The following is a 21,225-nucleotide window of genomic DNA, read 5'->3' as shown; positions in this document are numbered from 1 at the left end:
AGAGGTAAAATGATGAGTATAAGTAAAGGTATAGTGTAAAGACCCGAAAAATTCTTAACCAAAACTCGAGATTTTGTGGTGCCGAGTTCGGACTTTTTGGATTGAATAGTACCCTAAAGACTTAGAGGAAAATGTTTCTCAAAAAGAACGCGTTTTTGCTGCCCATTATGCGGTCGTATAATCACTCTGCGGACCGCATAATGGTCGCAGAGTGAAACAGAAAGTTGGCCAATTTTGAGGCCAGTTATGCGGCCCAATTGTGCGATCGCATAATCGCTATGTGGACCACGTGTTGATCGCATATCTGCCTTGAATTTTTGCCAAGGGAAGTTCTGCGATGCATTATGCAACCGCAGAACAAATATGCGGACCACATACCGGTCGCATACTCAGTCAGAAAACCTAACTTTCTGAGGCTCTTTTTGTGGTCACTTTGCGGACCGCATAACCATGCGACCACAAACCTGTGTCGGGGCACCCATTTTTTTAATTTAAAACCCGACCCCCATTTCATTAAAACACCCCCAGGCCATTTCCAACACATTTTTCCTGATAATTAGAGTAAGAGAGGAGGATCAACGAGAGGGGAAGTGGGTCTCCATCAGCTGTTCATCAAATCCTAGCCTAAACATCTTGAAGATTAACAATCAAGGCACCTAGGTCTCCCTTCCAAGAGGTAAGCTTCTATCACCCAACCTCTCAATTCCATATTATAGCTAAAATGGATCATTAGCGAGGTAATTCATGGGTATTAGGGTGATTACCTTGCATGCATGTGATCCTAAGGTATGTGGGGGAGTGCTAAAATAAAGATAGAAAAGAACGGGGAATGAGTTGGGGAAAACTTCCACTAAAAGGGGGCATGAGATCCTAACAAACACATAATGTTTGATATAATGCTCAAGTGAGCTAGGGCTATGATCACTTTCCTAATAATGAGTTCAATTGTGCTACATTGTTATATAGATTGAAGGTGCTAAAAGTTCCAAACTTGTCGTAGGAATTAGGGAAAGACTCAATTAAGGTATGTATGTCTAACCCTCTTCTTCTTAGTATTAAACTCTTGATGTCCGAATAATTGGTGTGAGTTTCGAGTTGATCATACTAGATGGAGTACATTAATGTGTCGGGTTGAAAGATTTATGTTCCATAATTATTCTAAGTGTTTACCCTGAAATTATGCTATTTAAAAATGTGATTATGTTCTCCAAGCTGTTTTTTTTCTTTTCTTATGTATGCATGCCTTATATGATAACACTCATTGACATGAATGATGACGTTATTTGAACAAATAATAAAGGGAAAGATTTGAATTATAAAATGTGTCCAAGTGCCAGGAACTACTTAATAAATGGGGTTGTTTGTGTTATGTAATGGAAGATGGAAAGAAATATGAATTAAATGAATAATTGAAAGAGGTTATGTCCCAAGTGATATGGCTTAGCCGATCGGGCCGAAATCGGACGCCATGTTGTACACATGGTGGCATTTATGTTGGATTTCTGATTATCATTGTGAATTTGGATATGTCTCACTTGGGATGACTTAGCCACGGGCCGAGACCAAACTCCGTGTAAAAATACAGTGGCATTATGAGTTGTGGCACTAGGCACTAGGCACTAAAGATTATTAACCTAATGAGATGGAAAGATTGAATCGGAACTATGTGATCCTTATTTGGTGTTTCCTTGTAATCTTATGAAGTACTTCTTGATTTGTATAACTGCCTTCTATTCGTTTCCCTGTTCATCCTACCAAGATTTATGTTTTCCTTACATACTAGTACTATTCGACAGTACTAACGTCCCTTTTGCCGGAGGCGCTACATCTTTAAATGGATGTAGGTGGTTTCATCGTAGATAGCGATGATCGCAGATAGTGGTGCTCTCTTTCTCCCCTTACAGCAGTCTTGGTGAGCCCCCATTTTTCCCAGGGGTTATGTAGTTCTTCTTTTGTATAAATTTTCATATTTTGAGGTATAGTCAGGGCCTTGTTGCCTGCATTGTCATATTGGTCTTTTGTATCCTTAGAGGCTCCGTAAATGTTTATGTGGGTCATGTATGGGTGTCGGGGTGGTTATTGGATCACGTTGTATTTTGAAACTCTTCTCCACTAGATTATCAACTGTATGTACTTTTGGAAACTTAACTATGACATATTGTGTTTAAGTAAAAAAGAACTAGCAACGATTATATATTTATATAATTAATCTCTCCCACGTCTAATAATTGGTGATGCGTTTCCTTCTCCGGATTATGAACAAGTCAGGTAGGAAAGGCTGGATAGGCTTGCTCGACCAGGTTCACTTGGTTGCGCGCTGGTCGCGCTCTCCGAGGTTGGGGCGTGACATATAGACGGCAAAAATCGTGGGCATGATTAACTCGAGAATTGGCAAAAATATTTCTAAATCGTGGGGCAACATGTATTCGGGGTATTAAATACGAGAAGATGTACATCCTTTCAAGCGTCAGAGACAGTTCAGAAGGTTCTCAGAAGATTTTCCGCCAAGATAGGGTTCTTCACCAACTTCTCGGTGACACAAAGATATGCCACCGGAAAACATGTGGACTATCTATATAGGGTAAAATTGATTTATATTAAATAATCGAATAATAGCGTGACACGTAGAATCGAAGACAAGTAGAAAGTAAATCAAGTAAATGGGAAGCCGTTGCAGAGAATATTTGCGTTCATAGCATGTCGTTACATATTCACAAATGGCCCCTAATTTAAGAGGGGCTTGATCACAGGATCTTGTTTTCCTAGGTATAGCTATAAATAGTAGGCTGAACAGCCATTATACAACAACAACAACAACAACAACAACAACAACAACAACAACAACAACAACAACAACCCAGTATAATCCTACTTAGTGGGGTCTGGGAGGATAGTGTGTACGCAAACCTTACCCCTACCCTGGGGTAGAGAGGCTGTTTCCAAATAGACCCCCGACATCCTTCCCTCCAAGAACTTCCCACCTTGAACAGCCATTATAAGACATGAAATTCTTGGCAAAACTTATGCTATATTTTATTCTCAAGCTTAATCAGATAACTTTATTTGTTCTTTTACATTGTTTTTATTTATGTCTTCGGAGGCATTGCTCTCAGAGCCAAGCTTGTCATTTTCTTCGATTTTAACCGCTAAGTCTTATTTTTAGTCTTGCTTATTTATTATTTTTGGATCAAATCAGTTCGCTTGTCTTAAACCACATAACAAATTCAACTGTACCGTTTTACGGGTAAATAGGAAGCAAGGCTAACGTGGCTTGGGCATGTGAAGAGGAGATGCATAGATGCCCAAGTGAGGAGGTGTGAGAGGTTGATAATTGTGGGTCTAAGGAGAAGTAGATGTGGGCTGAAAAAATATTGAGAAAATGTGATTAGACAGTACATGACACATCTTTAACTTACCCATGACATGGCCCTAGATAAAAGGATATGGAGGTTCGAGTTTGGAACATTGTATCTATTCCTTATTTGCCATAACAATATTATTATTATTATTATTATTATTATTATTATTCTCATTGTTTTGATTATCTTATTGCTTTGTTACTCTACTGTTCTTACTATTCTTGTCTCCATTATTCAACATGGCTTCTTCACTATTAATTTTTTTTTCAAACGTGCTTTTAGATATTTCTTTTGAGCCGAGGATTTATCAGAAATAGTAACTTTACCTTCACAAGATAGGGATAAGATCTGTGTATGTTATTGTTTTAAAAATAAGATGTCACATTTAAAATCACGAGATTTTATAATATCTTGTGTAAGTCCATATAACAAAAGAAAAAGAAAAGGGTAAAGCATCAAAATTGGTTGATCACCCAAAACTTGACTAAAAAAGTTACGTATAAAATATATATTATACGTATACAATATACATATATACAAAGAAATTATACCTTTTATCGATTATTATTTTTAGAAACAGCTAAAACTATATATTTCTCAAGAAAAAAGAAATGAGTTAGAGGCCATATTAACGACTGCAAGTAGAAAGCAGCGGCCCCCTAGGGGGTAGGGGTGTCAATAGATATTCGAAAACCGACTAAATCGATCGAACCGTACCGCACCGAACCGATTTTTAGGTTTCTTTTTAAGAAACCGTAGGTTTTTATATAAATATATAACCGCACCGATAATTAGGGTAGGTTTTTTATTTTATAAAAATAAATCGAAAAAATATCGAACCGTACCGAATAAATTTTACATGTAGAAATTATATTTATTTAGTAAGTTTAAAAATAATAATGCATTAAATTTTCTTTGAGCCTTGGAATTATGAAAACTATTACAAGCCAACAAGTAATTAAACTCAAAATACTAATTCCTAAAACCTATTATGCTACCTCTACTTAAACTAAGTTATTTCAAGTATCTTTATTAGCAAGACACAAAGTATTCTAGCGATTATGATTAGCAAACTACAATGTATTGAATATGTTTCCTTTCATATAATTTAGATTATCTTTTTGAATATTTAATCTTCGATTGACTTTATTCATGAATCCCAGCTTGGTATATCTTTCAACTCGTGTGATTAATATTTTCTTTGTCTTTGTTTGATTTCTTTTACGCTGTTGTAGAATAGTTGATGGATCTATACTCTAGCCATCTTTTTTTTTAATTCATCACCTTTTAAACAGTAAAAATGTCTAGAGAATTTTGCTAAGTCCTATAAAAGAACGTATGTTATTGCAATTCTACTTTTACTGGTGATTTTTATATGATATTAAAAAATTACCGAAAATTAACCGAACCGTACCGATACGAAGAGAAATCGACATGATTGGGACGGTTTCGAAAAGTCTAATTTTGGTTATACATAATAGAATAACCGAAAAATTGGTATGGTACAAATTTTATAAAATAACCGGCCGAACCAAACCATTGACACCCCAACTAGGGGGATAGTAGGGTCATTTCGCCGCGGAATGCCCCTTAGCTTAAGGCACCGTCATCGTAAGCACACACACTCTCCCATTATGGAATGTCTCTCCACTTTTTGTTCAAACATCGATCCACGACCTTTGATTTTCCACAAAGCAACCCCTTTTCCAACTTAATTTGGCATCTTCCCATAAGCATATCCCCTTCACTTTGATTATTACAACAACCAAAAGGATAGACATTAGACTCCACTTAGGTTAAAAGTTGCTTAACGGCTTAAATATCTCACCCAACTCACTCATTTGACCCAAGTTAAACAATGCACCATACACCTGGTTTAGTGTCATTGTATTTGACCAACATCTAATGTTTGTGATCGTGAAACAGAAATCAACACAATATTGATGAGTTGGTTAGTAAGGAAAATATCACATCATAGTTTAAGAATTTAATAGTATAGTGTAATTGAATTCTTAAAAAGTGATGAAAATTTCACAAATATGAGATGATGTTAGACCTTAATTTTATATCATATTAGTAAAATATTAAAAAAATATTATAATAATTTTAAAAAGGCAGCTTTATTAAGAAATAAAAATGTTAGGCATTTTGAAATGCTGGAAAAAGAAAATTGTGCTATATAAATTGTGAGAGAGGATTAGGAAGAAATAATGAAAGCTGCTCTTGAAATTAGAAGCCAGTAATATTAGTTTAGCGATATTAAATTTGAGTTCTTTATTGTAGTGTTATATTGTGCATGAATGTGAACTAGTTTTGTACAGATACGGTAGCTGTCGTGTTCTTGAGATAATCGTCCCTCTCTCCTCCCTCAAATTCCCCTTATTGTCCTCCTCCTCTGTTTCTTTCTTTTTTTAATATACTAAACATTTATTTTAATATCGCTTTGAGTTCACGCTTACCAAACTATTAATCACAGATGTTAACGAGCTATTTGGGTTTCCTAAAATCTTGGTAAATTTTGATTGCGTGAAGGGCATGTTTGGCTCCTGAGAAAATTGGAAGCAACTCTTTTCTTGGGTTGAGCATGATCCTTCTGTAATTCTCAGAATTTATGATACTTTCGGTTTACTTCTTTGGGAATGCTGATGCTGATGCGGATGCTTTTACACAGCTAAAGTTGAATAAAGTTGCTCTGAAATTGGTGCAAGATTGAAGGTAAAGAAAAGCGCAAATATCTGAATTTAATAATCTCAGCAAAAAGAAAATCGGATCAGAAGAAGATCGAATTGCCACAGAACAAAGTATATATTCTACTACACTTTTCCCTCTATTTTTGCTTACTACTGTTCTTATTCTTTGCTTTCTGAGCTATTGATGCATAACATATTGCTTTATTCAAGTTGTTGTGTCGTGGTATATAGATGGAGTTAAATATATAGATTGTAATAGTTGTGAGATATTGAAAGATTGAATTTTTTTTTTTAACATTGTTCTGAATATGCAAAATAACAGAGAAATGGCAACTCAAGTGGAGCCTCCAAATGGAATTAGGCCTCGAGGGAAACACTATTACACAATGTGGCAAACTGTATTTGAAGTTGACACAAAATACATTCCAATTAAACCTATTGGAAGAGGAGCTTATGGTGTGGTTTGTTCCTCAGTAAATAGGGAGACTAATGAGAGAGTTGCTATCAAGAAGATCAATAACGTGTTTTCGAATAGAATTGATGCGCTGAGAACACTGAGAGAATTGAAGCTTTTGCGGCATATAAGGCATGAGAATGTGATTGCTTTGAAGGATGTCATGATGCCTATTCATAGAAGCAGTTTTAAGGATATTTATTTGGTTTATGAGTTGATGGATACGGATCTTAATCATATCATTAAGTCGTCGCAGCCTTTATCTAATGACCATTGCAAGTATTTTCTTTTTCAGGTATTGCCTTAGCTTGTGAACTCATTTCTGTTTGTTGTCATTATTGCTTTTACTCCACATTAATAACTTCGTAGATACTTTTCGTGTTCTCCCTTTTATGGTAAGTTTGTGAGCACTTGATTGAATTTTTATCTTTTTGATGTTTAGTTGTTGGCTGCATTCAGGATTCTCAGTTTTTTCTGATAGCAGTGATATCTAGAGGGGGGAATGAAGGGGGAAAGAGAGGGAAAAAAATAATTGACCTTCCTAAGGAAAAAGTTCGCATTTTTTGACAATTTTACTTGTATCAAGCAGAGAGTAAAATGATATCAAGTTGCTAAAACTAAACTAGCTATATCATTCTCCTCTTTGGCTACCTTTTGTTATCAACTGACAAGTAACTCGTGCGTACTCCTATATCTTGTTTTAATGTCTTTAACTTCATGAAACATATAGTGCAATAAGCTTGGCCTTGTGTAATGGACATATTCAGGTGGAGCTTATGAAGGTTGCTAGTTGAAAACTTCTTGTAGTTCCTACTGGTTCTGCAATTTATACACTACAAAAGCTGTATTTAAAATTGAATGGTGTCACCGTTGAAAAAATTCGTCAGAACAAATTTTTATTTTCATCTCATTTGGGTAAAGAAGTATGCTGGAAAGGTCTACAATGTTCTATCGGAAACAGCACTTGGAAATTCTGTTTCTAATTGTACATAATCTTCATTCATACTTAAGAAATCTCAAGTTCAAGAGTGATAATGTTAATAAAACATTCACATTTTCGTATTTGTATTGTAATCTAAGAAGTCATATAGATGTTTACTTTTGAGAAAACTATTCTCCTTTTGCACTTGCCCTGTGGAATTTTGAGAAGTTACAGGATAATTTCATAAAGTTAAGCTGGAAAGTATTCAAACTGAGTTCTAATTTTTCAGTACAGGTAAAAGAAAATCTAGGAAGACAAATGATGTTTAAAATATGGCATCTATGGTGATATTTTCTGCTAAATGAACCCTGTTTTAAAGCTAGATCTTGTCTTGGATCTGTATCTTTTGAGGTTCACACCGTGCATCATGCATTCATGGCTATAGAATGAAACAATTCCAGTTTCCGCAAAAGGAAGATGGTAAATTATCATATGTAGTGAAGGTAGTATAAATTGGTTTTAAAACTTCTAATCTTTCTAAACCTGAAATACATAAAGATCTTCCTTGTCTTCATAGCTTCTCTCTTTGTACCAAACGAATGACTGGAAGAAAGTACCATAGTCACTAGAGACATTGCTATTCTCTTGCCGGCACTAATCATCAGTGTATCAGAAGTCTAATGCTTACATTAAGCAAGCTTGATATTATTACTGCACCTTTCTTGATATTTTTCTTCATCGTTCTAATGCATTTCTAACTAAAAACTTTTCCTGTCATTGTATAGCTCCTTCGTGGCTTGAAGTATCTCCATTCAGCTAACATTCTCCACCGGGACTTGAAACCTGGGAATCTCCTTGTGAACGCTAACTGTGAGTTAAAGATTTGTGACTTTGGACTGGCTAGGACTAGCAGAGACAATGGGCAGTTTATGACTGAATATGTAGTCACTCGTTGGTATCGTGCACCAGAGCTTCTTCTTTGCTGTGACAATTATGGAACATCCATTGACGTCTGGTCTGTTGGATGTATCTTTGCGGAAATCCTTGGACGAAAGCCTCTCTTCCCAGGAACTGAGTGCCTCAATCAGCTTACACTTATTCTCAATATCCTTGGTAGCCAGCCTGAAGCTGATCTTCATTTCATTGATAACCAAAGGGCTAAAAGATTCATCAGATCACTACCTTTTTCTCGAGGAACACACTTTTCTTCTCTCTTCCCTCAGGCTGATCCTTTAGCAATAGATTTACTGCAGCGAATGCTGGTTTTTGATCCCTCTAAGAGAATAACAGTTACAGAAGCTCTCTATCACCCGTACCTATCGAGTCTTTATGATCCAACTTGCAACCTTCCTGCTCAATTTCCTCTCAATTTGGATATCGATGAGAATATGGCAGAACCATTGATTCGGGAGATGATGCTGAGAGAAATCCTTCATTACCATCCTGAAGCAGCTTACATCAACACATTTTACTAGTTTCTGTCTACTTAGACTATTTTCACATCAGCTTGGCACACAAAAGTAGAGGACCTAAGCAAAGAATGGTAAGTTAAACCTTTTTTGATTCTGTATTTTGAGAAATATACACAGTTAAAGTCGTTTTGCGCACTTGGAATCATTTGGAGCAGCAAGGTGATCAATATGAGAATCACTTTAGGTTATAATTTGGAGACTTCATTTCATCATTTTTATTTTATGATTATTACTCCATCATGTGATGATGGGAAATATTTTTTTGTGTGTGTTGATCTGAGGACTAAATCAGGCAACCTATTCATCCTGTTTTTGGACCCTGGACTAGACTTCTTCTTGTAAGCTGTACATAATTTATGGGCTAAGCTTCCCATTTTATTTTCAGCTTGAGTGTAATTAGCCTCATTATTATTGTCATTATAACATTGGGTAAGAGAGAATACTCGGTGTGAAATAATCTGTATACTATCAGGTTATCTAAAAGATGACTACAAATAAAAGATGACTACAAATTTTGATGGTAAAAGTTGGGATTAGTAACAGGAAAAGTAAATATGTTACCTACTACAACGGTTTAACATACACTAAACGTTGTAAAAAATCTTTATATTGTTAGAGTATATTAGTAGTTAAATGTAACATACAGAATTACTAAAGCAAGCTGATTTGAGTCGTATATGTTTTGTTTGGAAGTTACAGGTTCATGTATTAGAAGTTAAAATGATCACGAAATCTAAAGAGTAGTTAATGCCTCTAATGACTTAGAAATCTCATGAAAATTAGTCTGCTCAAATTTCAAGAGCGAGCAGGAATAATGTGACAGTTAGTTGTAATTAAAAACCATAAATATTAGGAAATCTTTCACAAGTGTCCCAAATAAGTCCTAACATACCAACCTCTAATCATTAATCATAAACTTACCAAAACTAGCCAAGCACATATAAAAATTAAAAACTCAAATAAATAACGTTCTTTCTCTCCAAGAATCACACGGGAAAGATCTCCTTTCATATTTTTAAGCGTGATCAGCAACATTGGAAGACCGAAAGAAATTTTCAGGGATGAGGTAGCAAACAAGGTGATGAAATACAAAAAAAAAAAGATACAAGATTCCAAAAATCTAAGCAAAAAAGGATCTTTTTCAATGGGTATGGTTAAAATACATTGAGAACATATAGACGAGTCAATATACAAAATTTGAGGAAGATTAGAGGTAATTTGGACTGATTTGGTATCAAAATTCGTATTTAAAATCGAGTTCAAAAAATTCTTCTGTGATACGTGTATCACATAATCAGGTATACATGAATATACATGTGATATACATTTGATACAAATATGATACATATGTGATATACATTTGATACAAATATGATACATATGTGATACACAAGTGAAGTACTGTGTGATACACATATCATTTTTTTTCATGTTTATCTTCTATTTTGAATTTTCAATTCAAATCACCTCAAAACTCCACTAAATCATCCCAAAATTGAGATTCAAACTCCTTAAGATGTACCTAATATATTCTAATAACATCCACTCAAAAGAAAGCTAAATTTTTTTTCTACTACAAATAGCTAATTGACTAATATTGGTAACATTTAATTAATATTAGTAATATTTTATGAATTGACCAATTTTTGTAATAAGCTACTTATAAATGGACATGACTAATGACAGTAACAACCACACCATCAAAGTTAGAAAGCAAATAAGGTTTATACATTACGATGGGAAACAATCCTACATATACGATCCCTTAGTGGGCTGGTCTTGTGGGCCCAAGCAATGCTCGAACCTCGTTGGGGCATTTGCATCTACACTCGATTTTGGGGTCATAATTGAACCTATATCCACTTTGCAAAAAAAAAAAAAATTGCAAGCCTACCTATTTTACGATCAGCTTGAGACTTATTGAATCTGAAGTTAAAAAAAAATTAGTCTAAAGTGAAAAAATTGCACTTCAAATGCACTTAAGGCCAAATAGTTTTGAAGTGCAACCAATGGTTTCATGCACTTAAATCAAATAAGTCTGAAGTGAAAAATTGCACTTCAGATGCACTTAAGGCCAAAAGGTTTGAAGTGCAACAAACATTTTTCCTACACTTAGGCCAATAAGTCTGAAGTGAAAAATTACACTTCAGATCCACTTAAGGCCAAAAGGCCTGAAATGCAATCAATGTTTTCATGCACTTAAAGCCAAATAGACCTAAAGTGCAAATTGCCCAGAAACAGAAATTTGTTCTCGAATTATAACAATCCAATATACGATTTAATACCTAAATCTACTCCAAATAAGCTCAAATTTAAAACGTAACCTCCAAATATCATTAAGAACAAACCTCAATCATCAATTTGTCAAAACAACAATAAATCTAAACGAACCCATTTTGCAATTAAGAAAAAGAAGAAGAAGAAACTCTAAGCAATAGTAAAAATAAAGCGCCATAACAGCTCAACACTGTAAGATATCATAAACTACCTTAAAATATGTTCACAAGCACCATATAAAATTATTGTCACCCGAAGAATAAGAAGAAGAAAGAAGAGAAAAAGGCTTGAAGTTGTTTAAAAAGTGGGTACAAGTTAAAAAGAATTTAAAAATGAGTACAAGTTAAATTAGGGCGATCAAATAGGACGCTAGTGCAATTTTTCCAATCACATCCTTCTAAAGCCCAGCCTTCCTCCCCTTATCGGTCCCAGATTGATCCAGTCCAATTCCCAGCTAACCCGGCCCACTAGTTTCTTCATAGGGATTTTTTCCTTCCTATACCATATATAAAACTTTATTACCAAATATGTGCATAGTTTCTAATTTACCCGCCATGCTCACACTTTTTCTACAATTATTATACCATTCATTAAATACTAATTATTAGTAGTTGAATCTTACTAATTAGGTGCGCTACAAATCAGGAACAAAATATTCTAATTGATTTAGCGACCTTCAGATCAAAATTTGAAACGAAAATCCTTTATCTTCAATTTAAAATCAAATTACATAGACTCTTTTCTGCAAAAACTCTGTTCTTCGATATTTTTCCTTAAACCACAAATCAAAAAAAGACAAAATCGTCAACAAATTCGAATCAAATTGTAGAAATCAGTTCTGCAAAAGCTCAGTTCGTCGATTTTTTCCTCAATCCACTGATCAAAAAAGCGACAAAATATTCAACAAATTCAAGTCAAATTGTAGAAATCAATTCTGCTGATACTCTGTTCTTCATCTTTTTTTCTTAATCCAAAAAATCAAAAAAGCGACAAAATATTGAACAATACCTTAGCAACGATACGCAATCATGTCCAAAATCCCAATCATGCTACAATTAAATGGAAATTGGGTTAGCTATGGCAGATTTAAAGATTTTCAAGTTGATGGCATTGTGCTCGATGAGGTTGCAAGTTACAGTAGTTGATTTCTACAATTGCAGAGCAATTAATGGTTGATACTTCGGAAAAAATTGTAGAAATCAAATACATTGTGAATGAGAATTGTCCTCCAATGGAGATTAGGAACGATATGGGGGTTCGTGTGTATATGGAGACAAAAAAGGAGAATAAAAACTTAGGATTGTATCCGTTATGTATAAGTGTACGAGATTTCAATATGGAATTGACTATTACCAATGAGAACACAAGTGCAGGTTTGTTATGTTTCAAATTCTATGGAAGTCTGATTTTACGGTAATATCTATAAAATTCCTACATTTATCTACAAATAAACTACACATCGGTTTTAGGATGTATAAAGCAATATTGTTTTCATGATTATCTACAAAATTACTACATTTATACTACAATTAAACTACAATCTATGTTGAAAAAATGTTGACTACAAAAGTTTTCTCTTCATCTACAAATTTTCTACAAAAATTCTACAAATATACTACAAATCAGTTTAAGTATGTATAAAGTAGTATTATTTGTAAGGGTATCTACATAATTACTACATTTATACTACAATTAAACTACAATCTATGTGGAAAAAAATGTTGACTACAAAATTTTCTCTCATCTACAATTTATCTACAAAGATTCTACAAAATTGTAATGACACTATTTATCTTTATTTTTATGCAGGTTCGTCTGGGACAATAAAGTTACTTGATATGCCAGCCTCTCCTGTCATAGAGGAATATCAAAGTGAAATAATAATTGAAGGTACACAAAGTGTTATCGAAGAAGGACAAGTGTATCAAGACAAGCAAACAATTGCAACTACAATGAAGCATTATTCTGTCATGCACAAGTACCAATTCAGGGTTAAACGATCGAGACACAGAAGGTATGAAGATATTAATGGTGAAAAGATCATTATAAACAGTATTTTCCTTGTGATATGTGTTTTTCAAACATTGTAGATGAAAAGTAGTTATATTATATAGTGTGTTACTTTATGTTAAAACAGTCCTTTTGTTACATCTACATTGATAACCTGTATTATAAATGTATTTTTTGTAGCTACTGGCTTATATGCGTTGGAGAAAACTGTAATTGGCACTTCAAGGCAACATCAATTAATGATCCTGCAATGTTCAAGGTCAGGAGTTTCAACCGACAACACACATGTACCTTAATGGAAGATATATTCATACAGCGCAAATGTACTGCAGTTGTAGTTGGTAGCATGATCATTCCAAAGTATTGTGATCCTAAGACAGTTTACACACCAAAGGATATACAAACTGACATGTTGTCCCAACACGGAGTGAACCTAAGCTACATGCAAGCATAGAGAGCAAAGGAAAAGGCTTTATAGTTTTTGAGAGGTCATCCGGCTGACTCCTACAACAAATTACCAAAATATTTTTATATTCTTGAGAAGACGTATCCTGGTTTAGTTGTTAAATTGAAGAAGACAGCAGATGAATGCTTCTTATATGCATTTGTTGCTCTTTATACATTAATAAGTGATTGGGAATATTGTAGACAAGTAGTAGCGGTTGATGGGACATTCTTAAAATCAGTCTACAGGGGGATTATGCTTACAACAAGCACAATGGATGCAGCAAGTAAAATTGTAGTTATTTTATAGGCAGTTTATAAATTATAGATATTTTGTAGATATATTACAGTTTATATGTATTTGTGTTTTTATATGTATTTTCAAAGCTGTCAGTTAATTTTTTTTTTTGACTAATAATGTAGGTACAATATTGCCTTTGGCATATGCTGTGGTTGATTCGGAAAACGATGCATCATGGAAGTGGCTTTTTAAGCAATTCAAGCAAGCATATGGTGAAAGAACTTCAATGTGTATTGTTTCAGATAGGAATGAGAGTATCCTGAAGGCAACATCAATTGTCTATCTGGGTTTGCCACACTACTCTTGCATGTGGCATATTTGGACAAATATAAGGGCAAAGTTCAAGAAGGGTCATCTAAAATTAAATGAATTGTACTTTGCTACAGCACGGTCATACACTCTAGATGAATTTAATGAATGGATGTCGAAGATTGAAGAGATAGACCCGCGTGTTAAATCATACCTCTATGATATTGGCTATCATAGATGGTCAAGAGTACATGCAACGGTGAATAGAACTTGGACTATGACATCAAACATTACAGAGTCGTTGAATGCTGTAACAAAATATGCAAGAGAGCTGTCAATATTTGACCTATTAGAGTATATGAGGACACTTCTTGAACGTTGGACGAACGAGAAGTTATTGAAGGCAAAGGGTACTTTCACATTCCTTGGGTCCAAATTCAACAAAGAATTGGAGAACAACAGAACATTATCTCAGAAACTTAGGGTAAGATCTGTTTATTTGGTGCAGAAAAATAATATTTTAATAAACAGTATTTGCAGATTGTAGATAAATTGTAGACAAATTGTAGTTAATTTGTAGACAAATTGTAGTTAATTTGTAGATTGTAGATAATTTATAGATAAATTGTAGATAAGTTGTAGATAAATTGTGGATAATCTATTTTTATGATTGTAAATATTTTTCTTTCTGATTGTTTTGTAATTATAGGTGAGTGCTTCAACAGATCATATCCATACTGTGATAGATGGTGTGAAGCGGTACATTGTGTGCCTTGAAAGCAAGAAATGTAGTTGTGGCAAGTTCCAACTTGATGAACTTCCATGTGCGCATGCTTTGGCAGCTTTAAGGCACAGGAATGAAACTTATGAAAACTATTGCTCTCCGTATTACACAAAGGAGAGCCTACTGCATATGTATGAAATACCAGTAAATCCCCTTCCTGATGAAAGTAAATGGAATGTGTCACAACATATATTTGATGAAGTAGTAAATCCACCTACGGGAGAGAAAAGGCAGCCAGGAAGACCTCAAAAGGAAAGATACAAAACATATGATGAACTAAAGTCAAAGAAGTACAAGGTGTCATGTGACAACTGTGGAGGTGAAGGGCATAACAAAAGATCTTGCAAGAATGCACCTAAAAAGAAATAAATATCATGTAGTTAGAATAGTATTTCAAAATAATTGTTAGTGTGTTCAAGTTAACAGAATTTTGTGTGTAATCGTTTAAGTTTTTAAAGATCATAATGTAGTTAATTTCAATTTGTTTCTGTGTTTGTTAACATATTTTTCTGTATTGTGTCAAGCATCTACCTCCATTTTTTGACATTCTGTACATAACAGTTAATATTTATTATCTACAATATAACTACAAGTTAAAAAAATTAATTTAACTTGAACTGACAGTTATATACAGAAATTAAATACAACTGGAGGTATTCCCTACAAATTATATACATATTCAACTATAAAATTATATACAATCTCAAAATTCAGTGTTTCTAGATTGTAGATAATTTGAAATTTTTTTGTAGATAAATTGTATTCTAACAACATAATAACTACATTTAAGATAATGAAGAACAAGTGCTGTAAATATTAAACAACTGGAGATAAAACCACCAAGTTATTTTCAAGTGAACTACTACACTGGATAGAAATTAACAAAACAAAAGGTCTGCTACAATAAAAACATAAATGAATTGTTCATAAAGTTGTGTGCTATACTTCTCTTACAAACTAGCATCAACTAAATTACATATACATGACACTACTTCTTCTTTCTCTGGGCTCTTGTTTTCTCATTCAATGCAGGTGCACCCTTCCTCCTTGCTAGTATCCGTGTAACCTCACTTTCACTGATTGACCCATTTTCCTGCTTCTTTGTAGCATAGTCCCATAGGAGCGCTCCATAGCGTCTACGATGTTGGTCAATATCAGAAAGGTCTTCTGCGGGAATTGACAAATCTCCAAGGCTAACATACTCCGCAAAGGCAGCAACAAATACACCACAATCGCTGCAGAACACAAAATTTTATAAATATTTACCAAATGATTAGAAACAAAAAAAGAATTAAATGCATAGAAAGAGAGAATAGATTTTTTACAGTGACCCTTCTTTTTGCTGTGGAATCTCTCCAACGATCCACTGAATGTTAAGAGGGTCGATAACAGGTTTCTCGATGTATGCCTTTGTATTCTTGAAGTTAATGTCTTTACGCTTCCCATAAAAGCCAGTGCATGACAAATACAAAGGGATAATAACAGAAAACTTTTCGACACAGGATTCAACAACTTGATGGTTGCATGAAGAGACCATGGAATCATACGCATAAAGTTGCCTGTCTGCAATGTCGAAAATGACCAACACCCAATTGAATTTTTCTACAATATTGACGGGTATGATGACATAGTCAACTTCATCCCATGCAACATTGGCAAGTAGTCTATGCCCCAAAATATATTCTACAACAACATCTTGGGGTTTAACAACCGAATACTTCTTTTGTAGAGGTGAATTTATGAACTTTTCATAAATTTGTTCTATCCTGGTCTTGAACAAACAATCCGTTGTGGTAAACCTGGTCTTGTTATTGGGGTCATACTTGCCTCTTTTCCTCAAGTAATACATTAAAATATCAATGTGTTGCAACCAAATATAGTTGGCATATAAACAGCAAGTCAACTTTAAATAATCTACATAAAACTACATTATAACTACAATTTACTACAAAACAGAAATAAAAAATCTACAATGATGTCTAAAAATAGCTCTACAATTTAAACTACAAAGTCAACTTTAAATAATCTAAAAATAACTACAATTTATCTACAGTTACTGGGCAAACATGTAACACAGCATCTACAATCATGTCTACATTATATCTACATTTTATACTATAATTAATCTTGTAATGTTCTACATAAACTACAAAATAACTACAATTACACTACAAACAGGAAATACAACAACAAACTATTCTGTCCACAAAATATATATAGAATTTATACTATAAATAATCTTCAAATATGATACATAATCTGAAACCTAAATACAATTACACTAGATACAAAAAAGACAGCAGTTACAATCATATCTACATCATATCTACAATTTATACTACAAGTCATCTTCATATATTATAGATATCTATAACATAACTTCAATTAAACTACAAAATAGAAGACAAAATATCTACAAATTAAATCTTGGGAATAGACTCCTTGATACTTACCGAGTCATTGAGGACTTGTCCGGGGTGAGCCAGGGAAAAGAACCATTCCTTCTTATCAACCTTTTCCACTCCAAGGTCTAACCAAGGCTTAATTTGGTTATCCTTTATGGAAAACGGAGCCTTCCTCCTGTAACAACAAATAAATGTCAAAAAAAATTGTAGATTGAATTAGATATGTAAAAGATAAATGCTGAAATACAAGTGTCAAATTATGCATCCATACCTCTTTGAACCTTTGTCGCTACAGTGGTATAACCACTTGTTGAAGTTATCTAAAACCTCCGGATCTACATCTTCACCAATAATAGTAGTAAAAGGGTGCTTGAGGTAGAAATTTTTAGGTCCAACCGAGCTGCTGCCTCCAGAACTGTATAGAGGGATAAATGGTGATCTGACATGCTTTCCCGGATGCCTTGTTCTCCCCGGATGCATAGGTGTTGCATCATCTTGTATGAGCTCGCCAAACTTAACCAACTGGGATAAGTTGTCAAGCAACTCAAAATCATCTAGTGTGACCCCCTTCTTCTCAACTCCTGATCCTTCTGAATCACCTAGATCCACATACTGTGCATCTGCACCTTCATTGTCATGTTTCTCAATGACATGTTCTGTCTGAGTTGCTACTGTCACTTCGTGAATTGGGGACTGTGCATTGATATCTTCTATCACTGTAACACAATTCATATCTTACTTAACAAGAATGTTAAAATTTATAAACAACAAGAAAATATCTCTGAATGACAGTATGATACCTGCTTTGTCTTCATCAGCTGCAACTTAAAAATGTGTATATAAATCACCATGTGCTGGAAGATTTTCTTGACCAACTGCACCTTCAACATGCTCTGTTTTATATTTAAAAATGGTAAATAATACTGGATAATGATGGCTTGAAAGTTGTAGTATATGTGTATCAAAATTGTAGATAATTTGTGGATAAGTATAGATATGTTGTATATACACTGACACAAATTGTAGATACTTTGTAGGTATTTTGTAGATACATGTTTTGCTGGTGCTGGCCTGCACTTGTTCCCCAATATTGAACTGAAAATGCTGATTGTTCAAGTCTTTTTGTTGGTCATTGTTTTTTGTTGAACTGCCAGCAAACTGAATGTTTTATGTTAGTTTGTATATATTTTTTCATATGTCTAAATTGTTTTGCTATAAAAATAAAAGTCAGATCTTACCTTTGCATCATCTTGCACATTTCTACTATTTATCATTTGCAAAACAGTCTGCATAGACTCATTTATAAACCCTCGAAGGCTATCGAGTTCTACAAAGACAACTTTCCTAAAATCTTCAAGCTTTCCATCAACCTACAAGTTACAACATAGTAAGTTGTTAACTTCATAATATGTCCTAACATACATTCAAAAACATATGCAATTATATATATATATATATATATATATATATATATATATATATATATATATATATATATTATATCAAAATTTACAAATTTATAGATATTTTGTAGACAGTTTATGAAATGTAGATATATTGTAGATATTTTGTAGATATATTGTAGTTTATATGTATTACCTGCTCAATTCCTTTTTCTAATTTTCTGATCTTCTTAGCAATAGACTCTTTGTCCTCTTCTCCATCTGTTTGTTTGGGTTCCAACGTATGAGGATCAACATTGGGAACCTCAGATGTTTATTCACCTTCTTGAACTTTGTACTCAATTTTGTCGGGCAAAATCAGCACTGCAATCTTTTCTCCCGATTCACCTATGTTGGTAAACTGAATGAAGAAAAATAAATTAGTTTGATCAAGGCAGAAAATGTAGAATAATTGTAGATATTTTGAAGGTAAATGTATAATCATAAAAAAAGAAACTTTACCTTTATCCACTCAGGCTTTATCATCTTCTCTTCAAAGGCAACTAACTAAATCTACCCCTTACTAGCTGACCATCTTAGTATGCGAGGTATTGAGTTAGAACACCTCGTAGCTAGATCAACGCTGACAGTAGAGCAACACTCATAAAGCCATACTTGCAATGCTAGTGAGCATCCCCGTATGAGATAAGAATGTATATACGGATTTAGTCTGTGCCTAACAGATTCCATCATCTAGGTGAAAGATTTAATACCCCATGGGTATGACTCATACTGCCCAGATTCTACCAAATAGAACCTACAGTGATCTACAAAACATGATCTTTGTCCGAAGGACAAATGAAAAATTCTAAAAGATAAAAGATGCACAACTTCACTGCATCCTCATCGTTTACCCAGGATCTAGTGGTTACTATCTATTTCAAATAAGACTTCTCCACTCTTAATTTGTTAGGAAAATAACTGCTCATTATTTTGCAAACATAAGTGGGAGTATAACCAAAATCAGTAACCTGAGAAACACATCTTAGACCAGTAATTAATGCAAACTCACTCAATCTAAAATTAAATGTTTCACCCTTTAACTGTACAGAAAAATATGATGCATTGGATTTGGTCAATTCATACTTCATCAGAAGATGAATGGCTTGGTTTTGCATGCATATGTTGGGAAGAGGCAGTAAGTATCCAAAACACGTCTTTTTCAAAAGCTTCAACTCATTTGAGGATAGAAACTCTTTAATCTGGCTAGGAATGCTAGGATCACAAAAAGTGTGGACTCTAAGCACCCCATAATCAACATTATTTTGGGCAAAAAAGTGTAAATTCTGCACAAATAATAAACTATGTCACATTAATAAAATGCATAAAAAGGATACATTCATCTAAATTTTATCTACAACATAACTACAAATGATTACATAATATCTACAATTTAAAGCATTTTCTACAAAAAGGCAGCAACAAAAGATAACTACAATTCTGCTTCAAATAGTACAAGTTACCTAACAATATAACTAAAAAAACTACAAAATATCTACAACTATAAAGGCAGGACATCACAACTACAAATAATCTTCAAAATTAAGACAATTACTCTACACTTGTCTAAAACACGTATAACACAGATTTTACCATCATAAACCAAACTAAAGAATTAGAAACGAAACTAATAAATGTTTACCTTCACCAATGATTGGTTGCGGACAATTTTAGGGTGTTTTTTTGAATGTTTCTTCATTTTTGGATTTTTCGAACCAGAAGACACCTTTGCTTTCTTTCTTGTTCGAAGATTAGGGACCTCTTCTACAAAGTCGTCATCTACCAAAAGCTCTTTTCCTTTTCGTTTGACTTGTTTTCCTGGTGTAGAAGTTTCTCCAGCATCTACATCATGTTTTTGTTTGGTTCTCATCTCGGCTCTGATTTGTCGGGGAGAGGAACTATGATTAGTCTCTGCAATTGCATGTGAAGATTTGCCTTGCTTTTTGGGTGATTTTGGTGATAAAACACCCAAATCAAATGAGGGTATATTAGCTACTGCTGATTTTTTAGGACTTTGTTTCGAAGATTTATTGTTCTTCATTGATGAACTTCAATTGGAGTAAAATGGGGAACTAATTTTGTTGAAGGGTTTCTTCAATTTTCTATGAATTTAGAGGGAGAATTTGGTTTCAGAAGATGGAAAATGGTAAAAAGAACGTGGGTATGGGTAAAACGTGGGTGAGACTGAGGGGTTAGGAGAGAGAAACGTGGGATGAGTGGGGATATTGGGATATACAGATTCCTTTAATTAAGGAGTAAAAAACATACAATTAATTATACCCTTAATTAATTATGGTATAGAATTGATAATTTGGTATACTAAGCGTAATTAAGTTAAACTTTAAACATTGAGAATAATAAAGTTTCCTACGAGACATAGGAATGTAAAAAATCCTTCTTCATATCACTTCATTCA

General features: G+C 33.9%; 2 protein-coding genes across 3 annotated transcripts; both read left to right on the top strand.

Annotated features, from left to right (window-relative positions):
* Window positions 1-5,536: 5,536 nt before the first annotated feature.
* On the top strand, window positions 5,537-9,281 carry LOC104245000 (mitogen-activated protein kinase 7-like). 2 transcript variants are annotated; one of them, XM_009800546.2, is made up of 3 exons: window positions 5,537-6,074; window positions 6,372-6,798; window positions 8,211-9,281. In XM_009800546.2, exons 2-3 carry the CDS (start codon window positions 6,376-6,378, stop codon window positions 8,898-8,900), a joined length of 1,113 nt encoding a protein of 370 aa, XP_009798848.1. In that variant the 5' UTR covers window positions 5,537-6,074; window positions 6,372-6,375; the 3' UTR covers window positions 8,901-9,281. The 2 variants fall into 2 exon arrangements, with proteins under 2 accessions (XP_009798848.1, XP_009798838.1); XM_009800536.2 differs by having other exon boundaries at window positions 5,540-6,160.
* Window positions 9,282-12,342: 3,061 nt separating this feature from the next.
* LOC138885166 (uncharacterized) lies at window positions 12,343-15,331 on the top strand. The gene is made up of 6 exons (XM_070166073.1): window positions 12,343-12,547; window positions 12,984-13,188; window positions 13,365-13,611; window positions 13,729-13,915; window positions 14,052-14,662; window positions 14,888-15,331. The coding sequence occupies exons 1-6, from the start codon at window positions 12,343-12,345 to the stop codon at window positions 15,329-15,331; spliced, it is 1,899 nt and encodes a 632-aa protein (XP_070022174.1).
* Window positions 15,332-21,225: the final 5,894 nt, after the last annotated feature.

The sequence above is a fragment of the Nicotiana sylvestris genome, chromosome 2 (assembly GCF_000393655.2).
Source record: "Nicotiana sylvestris chromosome 2, ASM39365v2, whole genome shotgun sequence".
In the NCBI taxonomy this organism is placed as follows: Eukaryota; Viridiplantae; Streptophyta; class Magnoliopsida; order Solanales; family Solanaceae; genus Nicotiana; species Nicotiana sylvestris.
The sequence above is the reverse complement of the archived record's forward strand: the minus strand, read 5'-3'. Positions and strand labels throughout refer to the sequence as shown.